This window comes from Salmo salar, chromosome 03 (assembly GCF_965601325.2).
Source record: "Salmo salar chromosome 03, fSalSal1, whole genome shotgun sequence".
NCBI lineage: Eukaryota > Metazoa > Chordata > Actinopteri > Salmoniformes > Salmonidae > Salmo > Salmo salar.
In genome coordinates this window covers 99508499-99527599 of record NC_138293.1, presented here as the reverse complement: position 1 = coordinate 99527599, position 19101 = coordinate 99508499, and the positions used below count along the sequence as shown (strand labels likewise).

Genomic DNA, 19101 nt, shown 5'->3' with positions numbered 1-19101 from the left:
GTTTGAGACCACTCCCCTGTCTGTGTTATCTCTACCTCCACAACTGTCATCACAAATAAATGAAGCACCCAAAATGTGCCAGATTACGATATGTAGCCTACTAAAGCTGCATAGGGATATAGCTATTCTTCTGAAATGTGACTTTCTTTGACATTTCATGTGGAATTAAGATCTCGTCTAAATGAACAAGCTATGCACAAGGGTGTAAGATATTATGGACAGTGGATGTGGGTTACTTATAATATCTACTTGTCTAAAGCTCTTTCAGCCCGCTCTTTTCTTGCAGTGTCATTCAGAGAAGATAACACCTCTACAGTTGTTCTTCATTCAACAGAATGACCTCCAACAGCAAACAACACGTCTGAACAGTGAAGGTCAGAAATGTCATTTCGACGGTGGGGTTTTCAAATTTTGTAATACTATATTCAAATGGATATTATAGCTGCCTTATTGAGTCGAAATGAAATTCCATGTTTGATTACAATCGTTTTGGTAATAATGAAAAAAGTTTCCTTTTCAACTGGCAGAAATGGATGGGATCTTTTTTAAAGAATATTCAGTGGTAGTGGAATTCAGTGGCCATAATAAAGTGTAGTATTTTATGATTATATTTTATATTATTAGGCTAAATATCAAGCTTTTTGTTGTGGCTGGAAATTACTGTCAGACAGAGGGTTTAGTTCAGATTATTCACAGAACTGCTACATCGTCTCATCCAGCCATCCACCGGAACTCTTGTAACTGCAATGATATTCCAACCGGAGCGTAATTGTTGACGGTCTATCAACAACAAAGATGGCTACCCACAGACGTTAACTTCAATTTGACAATTGAAGGGTAAATCATGTAACGGTACGATCCCAATCTGTTTGAAACTGTATTGACATCATATTGACAAAAGCAGATTTTTCTTCGAATAAAAATAAACAGCCCTGCAGGTATGGAATATTTTGTATTATTTGCCGAAATGTTATTAGCTAGCTGAAGACTGATTTAGCCGTTACTATCTAACGTTAGCTAACTACGTAAGCTAATGTCTGTCTCTTTGCACTGTGCGCCCAGTGTGGATAGTTGCCTGCAGAATATATTATCAATGACATTAAAGATATGCATCACATCAGAGAGGAATACAGAAACTGTTGTTGGTTGCTGTTGATTTTATTTTGACAACGGATAACGTTACGGGTGTCGCACAGCCTCCGAAGCTGGCTGGAGTGTGCACTAACTTCGATTAGGGCCTATTTTTGCTCATTTAATAAAACTAAGCGTCTCACATTGTCTCAAACGTATACTGCAAATAGTCGATTAATGGCCAAAATAGTTTCGAATGTTATATTAACATGTAACGTAGCTTAGGCAGCAATAGTGCTGTTATGGATGTGACGGGAAACTAAAGCACGACAGCCAAATCAATAGTTAAGCCCACAGGCATGGTTGGCATGGAAACGAATGCAAGGCTCAATATTGTGAAGGACACAAAGAGGGCAGCAGTGGACAAAGGCAACGGAACTCAACTGAAGCTGTCTGACAATGATTCGTTTGAGTTAACTAACAACAACTGTCCTGATTGCTGAATTGAAATGTCGGCTAACAGTTTGAGTGGGTCACTCTGACAACCCTCCTGATTCTTGGTCATGTTTATTAAACAAGATCGGCTCACACCACACGAGGACATTCACAATTAGACAAGATGAAACACTGGTATACACAGTATAACTAAACTATATATAGACCTTAACTATGTTACTACTTTTTGGTGGAACTAGTGTAGGTACTAATTATTGGTAACTAGTATAGCTGGGTAATGGGTATACTAATTATTGGTAACTAGTATAGCTGGGTAATGGGTATACTAATTATTGGTAACTAGTGTAGCTGGGTAATGGGTATACTAATTATTGGTAACTAGTGTAGCTAGGTAATGGGTATACTAATTATTGGTAACTAGTATAGCTGGGTAATGGGTATACTAATTATTTAATCCTTTACTAAATGTTTCTCCTTCCTGCAGGTATCTGAAGACACTAGGCTAACCTGTGATCACCTACCCCAGGAGGTTAGACTGAAGGAGCGTGCCTGACCTCTGGCCCCTGACCTCCAGTCCCATCATGGTGCTGAAGATATTCTTCCCTCAGTGCTGTAACAAGGCAGACAGTGGGTTGCTTGTGGGGCGATGGATCCCAGGACAGAACTCGGCCGTGGTGCTAGCTGTTATCCACTACCCCTTCATCCCTGGACAGGTCAAACAGTACATCCACCAGGTAGAGTGCGTGTGTGTGTGTGTGTGTGTGTGTGTGTGTGTGTGTGTGTGTGTGTGTGTGTGTGTGTGTGTGTGTGTGTGTGTGTGTGTGTGTGTGTGTGTGTGTGTGTGTGTGTGTGTGTGTGTGTGTGTGTGTGTGTGTGTGTGTGTGTGCGTGCGTGCGTGTGTCAGTCAGTGTGTATGTGTGTATCAGTCAGTGTGTGCATGTGTCAGTCAGTGTGTATCTGGGGCATCAGGTAGCCTAGAGTGTTGGACCAGTAATTGAAAGGTTGCTAGATCGAATCCCCGAGCTGACAAGGTAAAAATCTGTCGTTCTGCCCCTGAAGATTCTCGGGGCGGTAGGTAGTCTAGTAGTTAGAGCGTTGGACTAGTAATCGAAAGGTTGCAAGATTGAATCCCTGAGCTGACAAGGTAAAAATCTGTCGTTCTGCATCTGAACAAGGCAGTTAACCCACTGTTCCCCAGTAGGCCGTCATTGTAAATAAGAATTTGTTCTTATTAACTGACTTGCCTGGTTAAATAAATATATCTATTTTTTTTTAATCTATCAGTCAGTGTGTATCTGTCAGTCACCCAATACCCCTTCATCCCTTGTCAGGTAGAGAGTGTGTGTGTGAGACGGTCAGTGTGTGTGTGTTTTAACCTTCCTGTCCACTCTCCCTGGTCCAGATGCGTGGCCAGAGTGGGGTGGATCTGACGGTGCTGGGCTCGTGGAGCATGCCCAAGGAGGGCCAGGAGGGCATGGAGAGTTTCCTCAGGGACCTCAGCACCATCTTCCCCCAGGGACAGTGGCTCCAGCTCAGTAGAGAGATGGGCAAGATAGGCTTCAGGTGTCACGTCCTCACAAGGGACCAGAGTAAGTCTCTGTCTGCATCCCAAGTGGCCCCTATTGTTCCCTATATAAGACACTACTTTTAACCAGGGCCCATGGGGTACTTTTTACCCTCTGACCCATGCGCCCTGGTCAAAGGTAGTGCACTATGTAGGGAACAGGGTGTCACTTGGGATGCAGACTTTGTAACAGCATTAAAGGTGTTTGTTTTGATTCAGAGATCACTCTCTTTGGAGATTAACTGTTGATATCAAATTATTGACGGAATAGCTTTCTTATGAAATGAATGTTCTGTCTATAGACGTGCATCACTGTTTTCTCATAGCAAAAGTAAATTAACAAGAGTTTGCAAATTAGATAGCTTAATTCACTCTACTCTTTTTAGTTCATAGAGACACAATTCACTGTATATTTAATCAAAAGGCGGATATTTCAGTTGTTATCATCATGCAGTGCATCTGTAATAAAATGTTCCTCTGCCTTTGCCGTAGATGGGAAGCTGGTACAACAGGAAAAGGAGCTGAAAGAGGATGGAGAGGGAAAGAAAGGAGGAAAGGGAGGAGAGGGAAAGAAAGGAGGAAAGGAAGGAGAGGGCAAGAGAGGAGGAGAGAAGAAAGAAGAGAATAAAGCAGAGGGAGAGAAAGGAGGAGGAGAGAAGGACAAGGTGATATTTATCCACTATGAACAGAGGAAGGTCATGCTGTCCCAGCTGCACCCCATAGAGAACGGGGTTCCAGACCCTCAAACTGAGTCACAACTACCACAGGTGAGGATGTGGACTGACAACCTGGTTTACATTTAGATGTTGCTCGTTGAACACAGGGGTTTTGTATCTTCTGCTGTGTTGTTTAGTTCTAATATTGTTGTTGTAATGCTTATGTGTTGTCTGTAATTATTATGTTGTTGTAATACATATGTGTTGTCTGTAATTATTATGTTGTTGTAATACATATGTGTTGTCTGTAATTATTATGTTGTTGTAATACATATGTGTTGTCTGTAATTGTTATATTGTTGTTGTTGTAATACATATGTGTTGTCTGTAATTGTTATATTGTTGTTGTTGTAATACATATGTGTTGTCTGTAATTGTTATATTGTTGTTGTTGTAATACATATGTGTTGTCTGTAATTATTATATTGTTGTTGTAATGCTTATGTGTTGTCTGTAATTGTTATATTGTTGTTGTAATACATATGTGTTGTCTGTAATTATTATATTGTTGTTGTAATGCTTATGTGTTGTCTGTAATTGTTATATTGTTGTTGTAATACATATGTGTTGTCTGTAATTATTATATTGTTGTTGTAATGCTTATGTGTTGTCTGTAATTGTTATATTGTTGTTGTAATACATATGTGTTGTCTGTAATTGTTATGTTGTTGTTGCTGCAGGTGTTTGGGACAGTGTGTCAGAGTGAGCCGCTGTTCTTCCTGGATAAGTATGATGACAGTCCAGTGAAGCTGACCCACTGGCAATCAGAGGGACGGGAGGGCTCCATTATAGTAGAACTGATGAAACAGGCCTCTACACCTGTCTGTCTGCTAACCACCTGGATACTAACACTGTGGACCAGCCTCTGTAGTAGCAGGTAAGGGGTGTGTGTGTCAGTACCTGTCTGTCTGCTAACCACCTGGATACTAACACTGTGGACCAGCCTCTGTAGTAGCAGGTAAGGGGTGTGTGTGTCAGTACCTGTCTGTCTGCTAACCACCTGGATACTAACACTGTGGACCAGCCTCTGTAGTAGCAGGTAAGGGGTGTGTGTGTCAGTACCTGTCTGTCTGCTAACCACCTGGATACTAACACTGTGGACCAGCCTCTGTAGTAGCAGGTAAGGGGTGTGTGTGTCAGTACCTGTCTGTCTGCTAACCACCTGGATACTAACACTGTGGACCAGCCTCTGTAGTAGCAGGTAAGGGGTGTGTGTGTCAGTACCTGTCTGTCTGCTAACCACCTGGATACTAACACTGTGGACCAGCCTCTGTAGTAGCAGGTAAGGGGTGTGTGTGTCAGTACCTGTCTGCCTGCTAACCACCTGGATACTAACACTGTGGACCAGCCTCTGTAGTAGCAGGTAAGGGGTGTGTGTGTCAGTACCTGTCTGCCTGCTAACCACCTGGATACTAACACTGTGGACCAGCCTCTGTAGTAGCAGGTAAGGGGTGTGTGTGTCAGTACCTGTCTGTCTGCTAACCACCTGGATACTAACACTGTGGACCAGCCTCTGTAGTAGCAGGTAAGGGGTGTGTGTGTCAGTACCTGTCTGTCTGCTAACCACCTGGATACTAACACTGTGGACCAGCCTCTGTAGTAGCAGGTAAGGGGTGTGTGTGTCAGTACCTGTCTGCCTGCTAACCACCTGGATACTAACACTGTGGACCAGCCTCTGTAGTAGCAGGTAAGGGGTGTGTGTGTCAGTACCTGTCTGCCTGCTAACCACCTGGATACTAACACTGTGGACCAGCCTCTGTAGTAGCAGGTAAGGGGTGTGTGTGTCAGTACCTGTCTGCCTGCTAACCACCTGGATAATAACACTGGATCCTGTACGTTCATCAGTTGCAACTCTTTATGTGCCAAGAAACACTGACCCAGTTCATCTGTCTGTCTGTCTGTCTGTCTGTCTGTCTGTCTGTCTGTCTGTCTGTCTGTCTGTCTGTCTGTCTGTCTGTCTGTCTGTCTGTCTGTCTGTCTGTCTGTCTGTCTGTCTGTCTGTCTGTCTGTCTGTCTGTCTGTCTCCCCAAGATATTGAATGTGTTCGTCTGTCTGTCTGTCTGTCTGTCTGTCTGTCTGTCTGTCTGTCTGTCTGTCTGTCTGTCTGTCTGTCTGTCTGTCTGTCTGTCTGTCTGTCTGTCTGTCTCCCCAGGATATTGAATGTGTTCATCTGTCTGTCTGTCTGTCTCCCCAGGATATTGAATGTGCGTCCGATGAGGTTCATCTCCAGTAAGTTGTCTACATGTGTTCAGCTGAGCTACAGAACAGAACACCTTCAGACAGTCTGCTCTCCTACCAGAGCCACCGCACACAACCACTTCATGAGGTAGAGACCACACACACACAACCACTTCATGAGGTAGAGACCACACACACACACACACACAACCACTTCATGAGGTAGAGACCACACACACACAACCACTTCATGAGGTAGAGACCACACACACACACACACACACACAACCACTTAATGAGGTAGAGACCACACACACACACAACCACTTCATGAGGTAGAGACCACACACACACACACACACACAACCACTTCATGAGGTAGACACCACACACACACACAACCACTTCATGAGGTAGACACCACACACACACACAACCACTTCATGAGGTAGAGACCACACACACACACAACCACTTCATGAGGTAGAGACCACACACACACACAACCACTTCATGAGGTAGACCACACACAGACACACAACCACTTCATGAGGTAGAGACCACACACACACAACCACTTCATGAGGTAGAGACCACACACACACAACCACTTCATGAGGTAGAGACCACACACACACACACAGCCATGTGGCAGACTGGCTACAAGATGGTATCTAACTCACCCCATGCGTCTCAAATCGCACACTATTCCCTATATAGTGCAGTACATTTGACCAGAGCCCTATTGACCCCGGTCAAAAGTAGTGACTCTCTCTTTCTCTCCACAGGAAAGCCAATATCTTTGTGTCGTTCTTTGTGGATGTGTCTCTGGGCCTGCTGTTGGTATCGTGGATGTATAGAGAGAACCGTATAGGCAAACTGGCCAACACACTGGTACCTGCTGCTGATGTAAGACATTATGGGCAACATTTCCCTAGTGCAAAAGCAATGTACAACAATTACCTTTAAACCTCATTATAATCTGTCAGAGAGATTTCTTTTTAAACTTCTCTTCAACAATGTTCAGTAAAGAGAGGTGACTATTTATTTATTTATTGCTCAGTTGACTAAACTCTAGTTAAATAATCACCTCCGTAAAACTCACATTGTTGAAGATGAGCTTGAAATGAAATCATGTTGCCACATTATAAAGAGGTTCAGGGTCATTTTTGCTTTTGCACTACAAAATATCCCCCTCAATATCTGTCTCTCTGAGTATGTGTGCTGATCTAGGATCAGTTCTACCTTTTAGATCACAAAGAATAAGATGACATGGATAGAGGGGAGCTGATACGTACGGCCCCACGTCCCTCCTGTCCATGTAATCTGATTCATTATGATCTAGGATCAGTTTAGCTGTTTAGATCACAATGAATATGATTATAATGGACAGGAAGACCTGATCCTAGATCATAATGAATCAGATTACATGGAGAGGACGGACCTGATCCTAGATCATAATGAATCAGATTACATGGAGAGGAAGACCTGATCCTAGATCATAATGAATCAGATTACATGGAGAGGGGGGGGACCTGATCCTAGATCATAATGAATCAGATTACATGGAGAGGGGGGGGACCTGATCCTAGATCATAATGAATCAGATTACATGGAGAGAGGGGGGACCTGATCCTAGATCATAATGAATCAGATTACATGGAGAGGAAGACCTGATCCTAGATCATAATGAATCAGAATACATGGAGAGGGGGGACCTGATCCTAGATCATAATGAATCAGATTACATGGAGAGGAGGGACCTGATCCTAGATCATAATGAATATGATTATAATGGACAGGAGGGACGTGGGGCCGTACATATCAGCTCTCTGAGACACTTGATAAATACAGCCCATAGTGTATATATTATAAGGTGAGACTAAATGTTGTTCTATGATTTGTTATCATGTAGCTAAGCTATGTATTGTTGTGTTTTATAGTTAGCATGTAGCGAAGCTATGTGTTGTTGTGTGTTTTGTTGTTAGCATATAGCTAAGCTATGTATTGTTGTGTGTTTTGTTGTTAGCATGTAGCGAAGCTATGTGTTGTTGTGTGTTTTGTTGTTAGCATATAGCTAAGCTATGTGTTGTTGTGTGTTTTGTTGTTAGCATATAGCTAAGCTATGTATTGTTGTGTGTTTTGTTGTTAGCATATAGCGAAGCTATGTATTGTTGTGTGTTTTGTTGTTAGCATATAGCGAAGCTATGTATTGTTGTGTGTTTTGTTGTTAGCATATAGCGAAGCTATGTATTGTTGTGTGTTTTGTTGTTAGCATATAGCGAAGCTATGTATTGTTGTGTGTTTTGTTGTTAGCATATAGCGAAGCTATGTATTGTTGTGTGTTTTGTTGTTAGCATATAGCTAAACTATGTATTGTTGTGTGTTTTGTTGTTAGCATATAGCTAAGCTATGTATTGTTGTGTGTTTTGTTGGTAGCATATAGCTAAGCTATGTATTGTTGTGTGTTTTGTTGTTAGCATATAGCTAAGCTAGGCCTTCCCTGTGGCTCAGTTGGTAGAGCATGGTGTTTGCAACGCCAGCATGGTGTGTGCAACGCCAGGGTTGTGGGTTCGATTCCCACGGGGGGCCAGTACAAAAAAAAAAAATGTATACACTCACTACTGTAAGTCGCTCTGGATAAGAGCATCTGCTAAATGACAAAAAATGTAAAAAAAATGTATTGTGTGTTTTGTTGTTAGCATATAGCTAAGCTATTTATTGTTGTGTGTTTTGTTGTTAGCATGTAGCTAAGCTATATATTGTTGTGTGTTTTGTTGTTAGCATGTAGCTAAAGAGCTGGAGGAGCTGTTGCAGTGGCTGATGGGAGCTCCAGCTGGTCTGAAGATGAACCGGGCTCTAGACCAGGTGTTAGGACGATTCTTCCTCTACCATATACATCTGTGGATCAGTAGGTCTCACACACACACACACACACACACACACACACACACACACACACACACACACACACACATGCCCCTCCTCCACAGACACAAACACCCATGGCCCTCCTCCTCTCTCTGCAGGCTACATTCACCTGATGTCTCCGTTCGTTGAGATGATTCTGTGGTACGTGGGTCTGTCTGCCTGCCTGGGCTTGACCTTTGCCCTCTCCCTGCTCTCTGACATCACCTCCCTGCTCACCTTCCACATCTATTGTTTCTACGTCTACGGAGCCAGGTGAGAAGAGACCCGTCACTAACCTTAACCCTGCTATACCTACTGTTTCTACATCTATGTGTAACCGGTGTGAAATGGCTAGCTAGTTAGCGGTGCACAATCGGTGACGTCACTTGCTCTGAGACCTTGAAGTAGTTGTTCCCCTTGCTCTGCAAGGACCGCGGCTTTTGTGGAGCGATGGGTAACGATGCTTCGTGGGAGGCAGTTGTTGATGTGTTCAGAGGATCCCTGGTAAGAGCCCAGGTTGGGGTGAGGAGAGGGACGGAAGCAACACTGTTACATATGGAGCCAGATGAGAAGAGACCAGCACAGTCACGATGCCTCCCAAAAGTGCACCACGTTTGACCTTAGTGCACTATAAAGGGAATACCCTATGAGCTATAGTCAGATGTGCACTCTGGAGAGAATAGGGTCCCATTTGGGATACAGGCAGTGAGTCTTCAGTGTAATTTGGCAGGTTAACACGCCATGAGAGTAAGAAGGACCACATATTTTCATCTTCTTCCTAAAGCCTTACGTTGCGCCGGATGTCGTGAATTTCAATCGGGACGTGCTCATCGAAGTGGAAACGCAATGCTCCCTTGCGGTTGAAGGTTCCGTTGATAGACGGACTCTACATACTTTGAACATTTTTCAAACTTTTGCGTCCTCTTCAGTCCAGCCAGTTCGTCGAATAACATGTTTATTATCAGCTGAAACTGATATTTATCCTGTTTTTGAAATAAAATGTAATATTCTTCCAAAATAAATAAGATCCCAGACGAGATAGGCTCTCCTCAAGCTTGCGTTACAAACACAACACTTGACTTGTCCGTCCATTAGCGGGACTCCGTGAAGATGACGTACAGCGAAATGAAATACGTCACCATGTAAACACGACCCACTGCCGCTAAGGTGACTCGTCAGTGTAGCTTAGTGATGGGTGGTTTGCGAACAAGCGGATATTTTAGCTGAACGAAACCGAATTGCATCGTGAGAGAGCTGTTGATTTACTCCCTAATGTGCATTCTGGTAGGCTACTACTGATTCTCTTCAGATCAATTATGAAAACATTCGGTGAAGATGTTGAGTCCTCACTGCAGGAACAATAGGTAGTAGAGCCTTATTCTGGTCCAAAACATGATAAAAAAACAAACAGATTGAAGGTTATAAAAGCTAATGTCATGATACTTAAGGATATTGGTCTACTGATTTGATTTAAAGTGTTGACATTGGCGTAATCAACTGCTGCTTTCTGTGAAGCAAAGCCCATGTTTAACACCTGCTTCATTCATCTCATACCTGTATACCTCCTGACTTTGTATAAAGTGGGAGTGCCCCATCTGGCAGGGGGGTCCGGGGGTCCTCCCCCTGAAAATGTTTACATTTTTAAAACAATTATGGGATATCGTGTGTAGATTGAGGGGGGGGGGGGAAATGTTTTTAAGGCTGTAATGTAACAAAATGTGGAAAAAGTCAAGGGGTCTGAATACATTCTGAAGGCACTGTACCTCTCTCAGCCCTGTGAACATTATGGTCACATGTTACCCCGTTCCCCTTTACTAATTGATGCGTGAGGAGCTCTCAGCATGTCATTTACAGAGGGACTTATTAAATGTGTATGGAGGCTAAAAATATCTTCCTTCTCTCTCTTTCACCCTCCATCCATCCTCCCTCTCTCTCCCTCCCCTGTCCATCTATCCTCTCTATACCTCCCCTCATCTCTCATCCCCCTCATCTCTCCATCCTTCTCTCTCCATCCTTTCTCTATCCCCTCCCCCTCTCCGCCCTGCTCTTCCCCCTCCTCCTCCTTTCCCTTTTGTCTCCCCATCCCTCATTCCCCTCCTCCCTCTCCTACCCCCTTCTCCCTCTCTCCCCTCCCCTCTCTCTCCTCCTCCTTTCCCTTTTGTCTCCCCATCCCTGATTCCCCTCCTCCCTCTCCTACCCCCTTCTCCCTCTCTCCCCTCCCCTCTCTCTCCCCCTCCTCCTCCTTTCCCTTTTGTCTCCCCATCCCTCATTCCCCTCCTCCCTCTCCTACCCCCTTCTCCCTCTCTCCCCTCCCCTCTCTCTCCCCCTCCTCCTCCTTTCCCTTTTGTCTCCCCATCCCTGATTCCCCTCCTCCCTCTCCTACCCCCCTTCTCCCTCTCTCCCCGTCCACTCTCTTCCCCCTCCTCCTCCTTTCCCTCTCTCTCCCCTCTTCCCCCCTACCTCCCTTTCCTCTCCCCATCTCTCATTCCCCTCCTCCCTGTCCTACCTCCTCTCTCTCTCCCCTCCCCTCTCTCTCCCCCTCCTCCTCCCCTCTCTCTCCCCCTCCTCCTCTCTCTCTCCAGGCTGTACTGTATGACGGTATATGGTCTGTCCTCTCTGTGGAGGCTGTTCAGAGGGAAGAAATGGAACGTCCTCAGACAGAGAGTAGACTCCTGCTCTTATGACCTGGACCAGGTAGACACACACACACACAAACACACCTATCACACACACACACACACATACCTATCACACACACACACCTATCACTCTCACACACACATATTAGTTACAGTGAACTAACGTGTGTGTATTTGTTACAGTGAACTAACGTGTGTGTGTTTGTTACAGTGAACTAACGTGTGTGTGTGTGTTACAGTGAACTAACGTGTGTGTGTTTGTTACAGTGAACTAACGTGTGTGTGTTTGTTACAGTGAACTAACGTGTGTGTATTTGTTACAGTGAACTAACGTGTGTGTATTTGTTACAGTGAACTAACGTGTGTGTATTTCTTACAGTGAACTAACGTGTGTGTATTTGTTACAGTGAACTAACGTGTGTGTGTTTGTTACAGTGAACTAACGTGTGTGTATTTGTTACAGTGAACTAACGTGTGTGTATTTGTTACAGTGAACTAACATGTGTATTTGTTACAGTGAACTAACGTGTGTGTGTGTGTTTGTTACAGTGAACTAACGTGTGTGTGTTTGTTACAGTGAACTAACGTGTGTGTGTGTGTGTGTTTGTTACAGTGAACTAACGTGTGTGTGTTTGTTACAGTGAACTAACGTGTGTGTGTGTTTGTTACAGTGAACTAACGTGTGTATATTTGTTACAGTGAACTAACATGTGTATTTGTTACAGTGAACTAACGTGTGTGTATTTGTTACAGTGAACTAACATGTGTATTTGTTACAGTGAACTAACGTGTGTGTATTTGTTACAGTGAACTAACATGTGTGTTTGTTACAGTGAACTAACGTGTGTATATTTGTTACAGTGAACTAACATGTGTATTTGTTACAGTGAACTAACGTGTGTATATTTGTTACAGTGAACTAACGTGTGTATATTTGTTACAGTGAACTAACGTGTGTATATTGTTACAGTGAACTAACGTGTGTATTTGTTACAGTGAACTAACGTGTGTATATTTGTTACAGTGAACTAACATGTGTATTTGTTACAGTGAACTAACGTGTGTATATTTGTTACAGTGAACTAACGTGTGTATATTTGTTACAGTGAACTAACGTGTGTATATTTGTTACAGTGAACTAACGTGTGTATTTGTTACAGTGAACTAACGTGTGTATATTTGTTACAGTGAACTAACATGTGTATTTGTTACAGTGAACTAACGTGTGTATATTTGTTACAGTGAACTAACATGTGTATTTGTTACAGTGAACTAACGTGTGTATATTTGTTACAGTGAACTAACGTGTGTATATTTGTTACAGTGAACTAACGTGTGTATTTGTTACAGTGAACTAACGTGTGTGTATTTGTTACAGTGAACTAACGTGTGTATATTTGTTACAGTGAACTAACGTGTGTATTTGTTACAGTGAACTAACGTGTGTATATTTGTTACAGTGAACTAACGTGTGTATATTTGTTACAGTGAACTAACGTGTGTATTTGTTACAGTGAACTAACGTGTGTATATTTGTTACAGTGAACTAACATGTGTATTTGTTACAGTGAACTAACGTGTGTATATTTGTTACAGTGAACTAACGTGTGTATTTGTTACAGTGAACTAACATGTGTATTTGTTACAGTGAACTAACGTGTGTGTATTTGTTACAGTGAACTAACGTGTGTGTATTTGTTACAGTGAACTAACGTGTGTATATTTGTTACAGTGAACTAACGTGTGTATTTGTTACAGTGAACTAACGTGTGTATATTTGTTACAGTGAACTAACGTGTGTATTTGTTACAGTGAACTAACATGTGTATTTGTTACAGTGAACTAACGTGTGTGTATTTGTTACAGTGAACTAACGTGTGTGTATTTGTTACAGTGAACTAACATGTGTATTTGTTACAGTGAACTAACGTGTGTCTATTTGTTACAGTGAACTAACGTGTGTGTATTTGTTACAGTGAACTAACGTGTGTATTTGTTACAGTGAACTAACGTGTGTATATTTGTTACAGTGAACTAACGTGTGTATATTTGTTACAGTGAACTGGTGTGTGTGTTTTCTAGTTGTTCATTGGGACGTTACTCTTCACCATCCTGCTGTTCCTCCTGCCAACCACAGCTCTATACTACCTAGTGTTTACCCTGGTGAGAACACACACACACACACACACAGGCACTTTAATCCCCTACAATTGCTCTCCATCCATGTGCGCTGCCCTGCGGCTGATCCTGGGCCTCTCAACGTGTGCCTGGGGGTGTTGGGAAAGGAACAAGACACATTCTCCTTCTAACCAATGGACAATAAAGTATCTATTCTTTGACCCCTACTGTCTGTCTCTCTCTGTCTAGCTCCGCCTTGTGGTAGTACTGTTCCAGGGAGTTGTCCACCTCAGTGTTGACTTCATCAACTCCTTCCCTCTGTTCGCCATGGGCCTCCGACTCTTCAGATCCTACAGACTGGCAGGTGGGAGGGACCATCTCTGCCAACATGTCTAAATGTGTACAATTGCAGGAAATGTACTTTAAAACTTTGTGGAAGTGACAGCGTTTTAACTACTTTGCCGATATGAAACAGACAATCATAATGTCAGTCAAAAATATCAAATTCCCAGTTTATGCTACAAAACCAACTTTATAAAATGTTTTTAAAAATGTTCTGTACTGTGGTTGTCTGTTCTGTTCTGTGGTTTCTATATTCCTTTATTTAACCAGGTTAGTCTCTATTTTTAAGAGAGACCTGGTTGAATGATGGAGGGAGGGAGGGAGGGAGGGAGGAAGGAAGGATGGAAGGAGAGGGTGCTGGGCTGGGCTGTGATGTTCTGTGTTTGACTGAGATGTCTGTGTCCTCCACAGAGGGGGTGAAGTTCAGAGTGCTCTGTGAGGAACCAGGAACACCTCTACACCTCATGATGGATGTAAGACATCTTTCACTCTCTTCTCTCTCTCTCTCTCTTTCTCTCTCTCTTCTCTTTCTCTGTATCTTTCTCCATCTCTTTCTCCTCTTTGTTTTTCTCTTCTCTCTTCCTTCTCTCTCTTGTCTCTTTCTCTCTCTTCTTCTCTCTTTCATTTAATTTTTCACTACATAAATTCTGTCTTTTCGTTCTGTCTTTTAGTTTATTTAAGCATTTAAAACTAGATCCACACAAAATGATGCACTTGATTAAGAATCATTGAGGATACACACAAAAAAGTATACGACTTATTTCAATTGTGATCCTCTTTCATGATGGCGTTTGGCATATGTGGCAGAATAAAAACCAGAAGCTAAAAATGTCAGTCAGTTTAGTTATTTAGTCCTGTAAAACCACAGCAACATAGACATACCACACACACACACACGTGTCATTCACAGTTTTTCTCCTAGATAAACCTAGACATGTTTACGTCTCCCCCTCCTCCGTCTCTCTCAGATTAACCCTCTGAAGGTGAGCAGTGTGGTTCAGACCTACAGGACCCCCACCTACAGCTGCTACCCTAAAGACTCCTGGCTGGCCCTCTGCAAGAAGCTGTTCCTGGGAGAACTAATCTACCCCTGGAAACACAAGACTACCAAGATAGACTAGGACCAGGGGAGAGATGGGGGGGGGGGCTGTTTCTGGGAGAACTCATCTACCCCTGGAAACACAAGACTACCAAGATAGACTAGGACCAGGGGAGAGATGGGGGGGGGGGGGGGCTGTTTCTGGGAGAACTCATCTACCCCTGGAAACACAAGACTACCAAGATAGACTAGGACCAGGGGAGAGATGGGGGGGGGGGGGCTGTTTCTGGGAGAACTCATCTACCCCTGGAAACACAAGACTACCAAGATAGACTAGGACCAGGGGAGAGATGGGGGGGGGGCTGTTTCTGGGAGAACTCATCTACCCCTGGAAACACAAGACTACCAAGATAGACTAGGACCAGGGGATGAGATGGGGGGGGGGGGGGCTGTTTCTGGGAGAACTCATCTACCCCTGGAAACACAAGACTACCAAGATAGACTAGGACCAGGGGAGAGATGGGGGGGGGGGGGCTGTTTCTGGGAGAACTCATCTACCCCTGGAAACACAAGACTACCAAGATAGACTAGGACCAGGGGAGAGAGATGGGGGGGGGGGGGGGCTGTTTCTGGGAGAACTCATCTACCCCTGGAAACACAAGACTACCAAGATAGACTAGGACCAGGGAGAGATGGGGGGGGGGGGGGCTGTTTCTGGGAGAACTCATCTACCCCTGGAAACACAAGACTACCAAGATAGACTAGGACCAGGGGAGAGATGGGGGGGGGGCTGTTTCTGGGAGAACTCATCTACCCCTGGAAACACAAGACTACCAAGATAGACTAGGACCAGGGGAGAGATGGGGGGGGGGGGCTGTTTCTGGGAGAACTCATCTACCCTGGAAACACAAGACTACCAAGATAGACTAGGACCAGGGGAGAGATGGGGGGGGGGGCTGTTTCTGGGAGAACTCATCTACCCCTGGAAACACAAGACTACCAAGATAGACTAGGACCAGGGGAGAGATGGGGGGGGGGGGGCTGTTTCTGGGAGAACTCATCTACCCCTGGAAACACAAAGACTACCAAGATAGACTAGGACCAGGGGAGAGATGGGGGGGGGGGGGTCTGTTTCTGGGAGAACTCATCTACCCCTGGAAACACCACCAAGATCAACTGAGACCAGAGGAGAGACAGAATAGAGAAGGGGGAGGCATAGGGGGGGGGGGGGGGGGGGGGGGGGGACAAGAACACCAAGGTTGATGAGAGGAGGGGGATGGATAGGGGGAGAGACAGAATAGAGAAGGGGGAGGGAGATATAGGGAGAGACAAGGAACACCAAGGTTTGATGAGAGGAGGGGGATGGATAGGGGGAGAGACAGAATAGAGAAGGGGGAGGGATATAGGGAGGAGACAAGAACACCCAAGGTTGATGAGGAGGGGGGGGGGGATGGTGTGAGAGGCATGTTAGTGTGAGAATGTTGGTGCTGCTGATGAGAGCTTTGTAAAGGAGGTGTGTGTCTCCTTTATAAAACAGGTATTTAGGGCTGCTGGCACCCTATACCTACATAGTGCACTACTTTGACCAGAGCTCTATGGGGCCTCTGGTCAAAATTAGTGCACTATGTAGGGAATAGGGTGCCATTTGTGATGCTGTACTAAAGCATTTACTGCACTAATTACTTCTAGTCTTATTTAACTCCAGATGTATTTTATATTATAAGATTAAAATAAAACAGTCACAAATGTTAGAATGAATTGATTGTTTATACATTCCGACTAATGTTTAGCGAGATTGTGATTATTAGAACATTTGTCAATGAATTTATTTTTATTGAAAACATTCAGTATTTATTCTTAGTTTAGTATTCTAGATCATTTTTTACTCTGGTAATGTGCCATTTTTCCCCCTGCTAACCTGCTAACCCCAAACCTACAGTACAGTATCTAACTGCCAGAGAAGTACTAGAATATAGAAGTACTGTATTTATTTAACCTTTATTTAGCAATTACGTTTGGAAAGATTCCCCTAACTTTCCCCAAATTCCCAGGTTTTCCCCCAGAAATCCTGGTTAGAATATTCCAGAAATCTGGAGGGAATAAGCAAGAAACCAGGGAATCCTCCAACTGGGATTTCTGAAATACCAAGGAATTTTGCAACCTTATTGAGAGCCTTTATTTTTACAATAACAACCTGGTATTATCCTGGTTTCTCTTCTTAGAACAAACTTTTCCCCCTTTAACTTCATAGACTGATTTTTGTGCCATAATGGAAGAAATAAGAAAACAATTGATTCTAAATCAGGACCATAGTTTGTCATATTGTCATGATTGATTGCACTTGAGAGTGTTGAGTGTTGACTACTACTCAAGTCGTTGAATGTACAACGTACCTATATGTCCGGGGATGCGTCTCAAATGGCACGCTATAGACTAAATAGTGTACTATATGGGACGTATCCCCAATGTCGCTTTCATAATAATAAAGTCCCAGTTGATTTGAAAAGGAGTAGCCTCATTGTTTTGAGGGAGGGGGGAGGGAGGGGGAGGGAGGGAGGGAGGGAGGGAGAGGAGAGGAGAGAGAGAGAGAGAGAGAGAGAGAGAGAGAGAGAGAGAGAGAGAGAGAGAGAGAGAGAGAGAGAGAGAGAGAGAGAGAGAGAGAGAGAGAGAGAGAGAGAGAGAGAGAGAGAGAGAGAGAGAGAGAGAGAGAGAGAGAGAGAGAGAGAGAGAGAGAGAGAGAGAGAGAGGAGGTGTGGGATGATTTCTATCCTACACCAGCACTGCTACAGCGTTGGTATAAATTGTCTGCTCTGAAGGCAGCAGCAGGAACCACTATGGATTGGACACACACACAAACACTACACACACACCACCTTCTATTCCTTTGGGATCCCTCATAGTCAAGTATGATTCCCCTCCACAGTTCCTGGAGGGGTTCCAGTCAGTGTGTGAGGATATGTATGTGGAGTGTCTGTTACACACACAGCTTCTTGCACAGGGGTTAGTCAAGGACATTCCAATGACAATGGCTGCATTTACACAGCAGCCCAATTCAGAATTTATTTTCTCCTAATTGGTATTTTGACCAATCAGATCAGCTCTGAAAAAGATCTGATGTGAAAAGATCTGATGTGATGGGTCAAAAGACCAATTAGTGGGGGGAAATCAGAATTGAGCTTCCTGTGTAAACGCAGCCTACAAGCTTCAATATGAGGTCCTAAACCTAGCATGAAAGTGCATCCTTGTAGATATGTGGGCTAACATAGTCAAAATGTTTGCCTTGGGGTAAGTTGAGCAAATGTAAATGTTTTCTTCCCAGGGTAATGCAAAGCATTATCGCTGGGATATGAAGTAACAACAGGGCCTGGCCTGTGTTAAAATTAAATATATAAAAAGAAATAATAATGATTGTTTTTGGGTAATAAATATATACATGGTTTTAAAAAGATAGTGGTAATATTGAATTCAGTACAGAACTTTGTTGGCAGCTTAATTTACCCTGTCAAGAGACTACTTTTCTTGGACAAGCTATGTTTTTAAAATTGTAATGTTTACATGAATTCGTTTATGTCCAAGGATACACAATATCCTGAAATATATATCTAAAAAATATTTGCCGGCGATACGGAAGCCTATATCGGTCCGCTAAGTGTGTATATGTAGTATGTAGTGTGTGTGTGTGTATGTATGTGTATATATATATATAATTATTTTCCATTTTTCAGGGGATGCTGCAGCACCCTCAGCACCGTGTCATGTGTGTGTGATTAATTAATTCAGTCATTCATTCATTAATTCGAGTATTTATCCGTGGGAGAGGTGAGAGGTAATGAGTCATGGATTTTCAAACAGGTTTGACACACATTCACACCCTCTGTCAACTGGCAGTATCCCACACAAAAGTGTTTGTTAAGGTTACTTCCGTGTCATTTGTTTCAACATTTATGACGTTACTAGTAATTACTATATTTTCCCATTGTTTTTTATACATTTTTGGTTTGAGCCAGTGCTTTAATCCATTCTATTATCTGATTATCATTGAAGGCATTCGATTAATCTGGCCGGGGC

General features: G+C 43.4%; 1 protein-coding gene across 4 annotated transcripts; it reads left to right on the top strand.

Annotated features, from left to right (window-relative positions):
- The first annotated feature begins 61 nt into the window (after positions 1–61).
- On the top strand, positions 62–15918 carry LOC106593670 (phosphatidylinositol N-acetylglucosaminyltransferase subunit Q). 4 transcript variants are annotated; one of them, XM_045715896.2, is made up of 14 exons: positions 62–374; positions 2012–2261; positions 2930–3116; positions 3584–3858; positions 4488–4684; positions 6002–6133; positions 6774–6894; positions 8770–8896; positions 9015–9168; positions 11478–11589; positions 13617–13697; positions 13902–14016; positions 14406–14467; positions 14963–15918. In XM_045715896.2, exons 2-14 carry the CDS (start codon positions 2109–2111, stop codon positions 15113–15115), a joined length of 1869 nt encoding a protein of 622 aa, XP_045571852.1. In that variant the 5' UTR covers positions 62–374; positions 2012–2108; the 3' UTR covers positions 15116–15918. The 4 variants fall into 4 exon arrangements, with proteins under 4 accessions (XP_045571852.1, XP_045571851.1, XP_045571853.1 ...); XM_045715895.2 differs by having other exon boundaries at positions 62–395; XM_045715897.2 differs by lacking the exon at positions 62–374 and adding an exon at positions 720–852.
- The last annotated feature ends 3183 nt before the right edge of the window (positions 15919–19101 follow it).

What these genes read in the sequence shown, in the direction of transcription:
- LOC106593670 (XM_045715896.2), top strand. Translation starts at nt 2,109, where the DNA reads ATGGTGCTGAAGATATTCTTCCCTCAGTGCTGTAACAAGGCAGACAGT. An exon ending in TCAAACAGTACATCCACCAG is followed by an intron (nt 2,262 to 2,929) that starts GTAGAGTGCGTG and finishes TCCCTGGTCCAG; the next exon opens with ATGCGTGGCCAGAGTGGGGT. An exon ending in GCACACAACCACTTCATGAG is followed by an intron (nt 6,134 to 6,773) that starts GTAGAGACCACA and finishes TTCTCTCCACAG; the next exon opens with GAAAGCCAATATCTTTGTGT.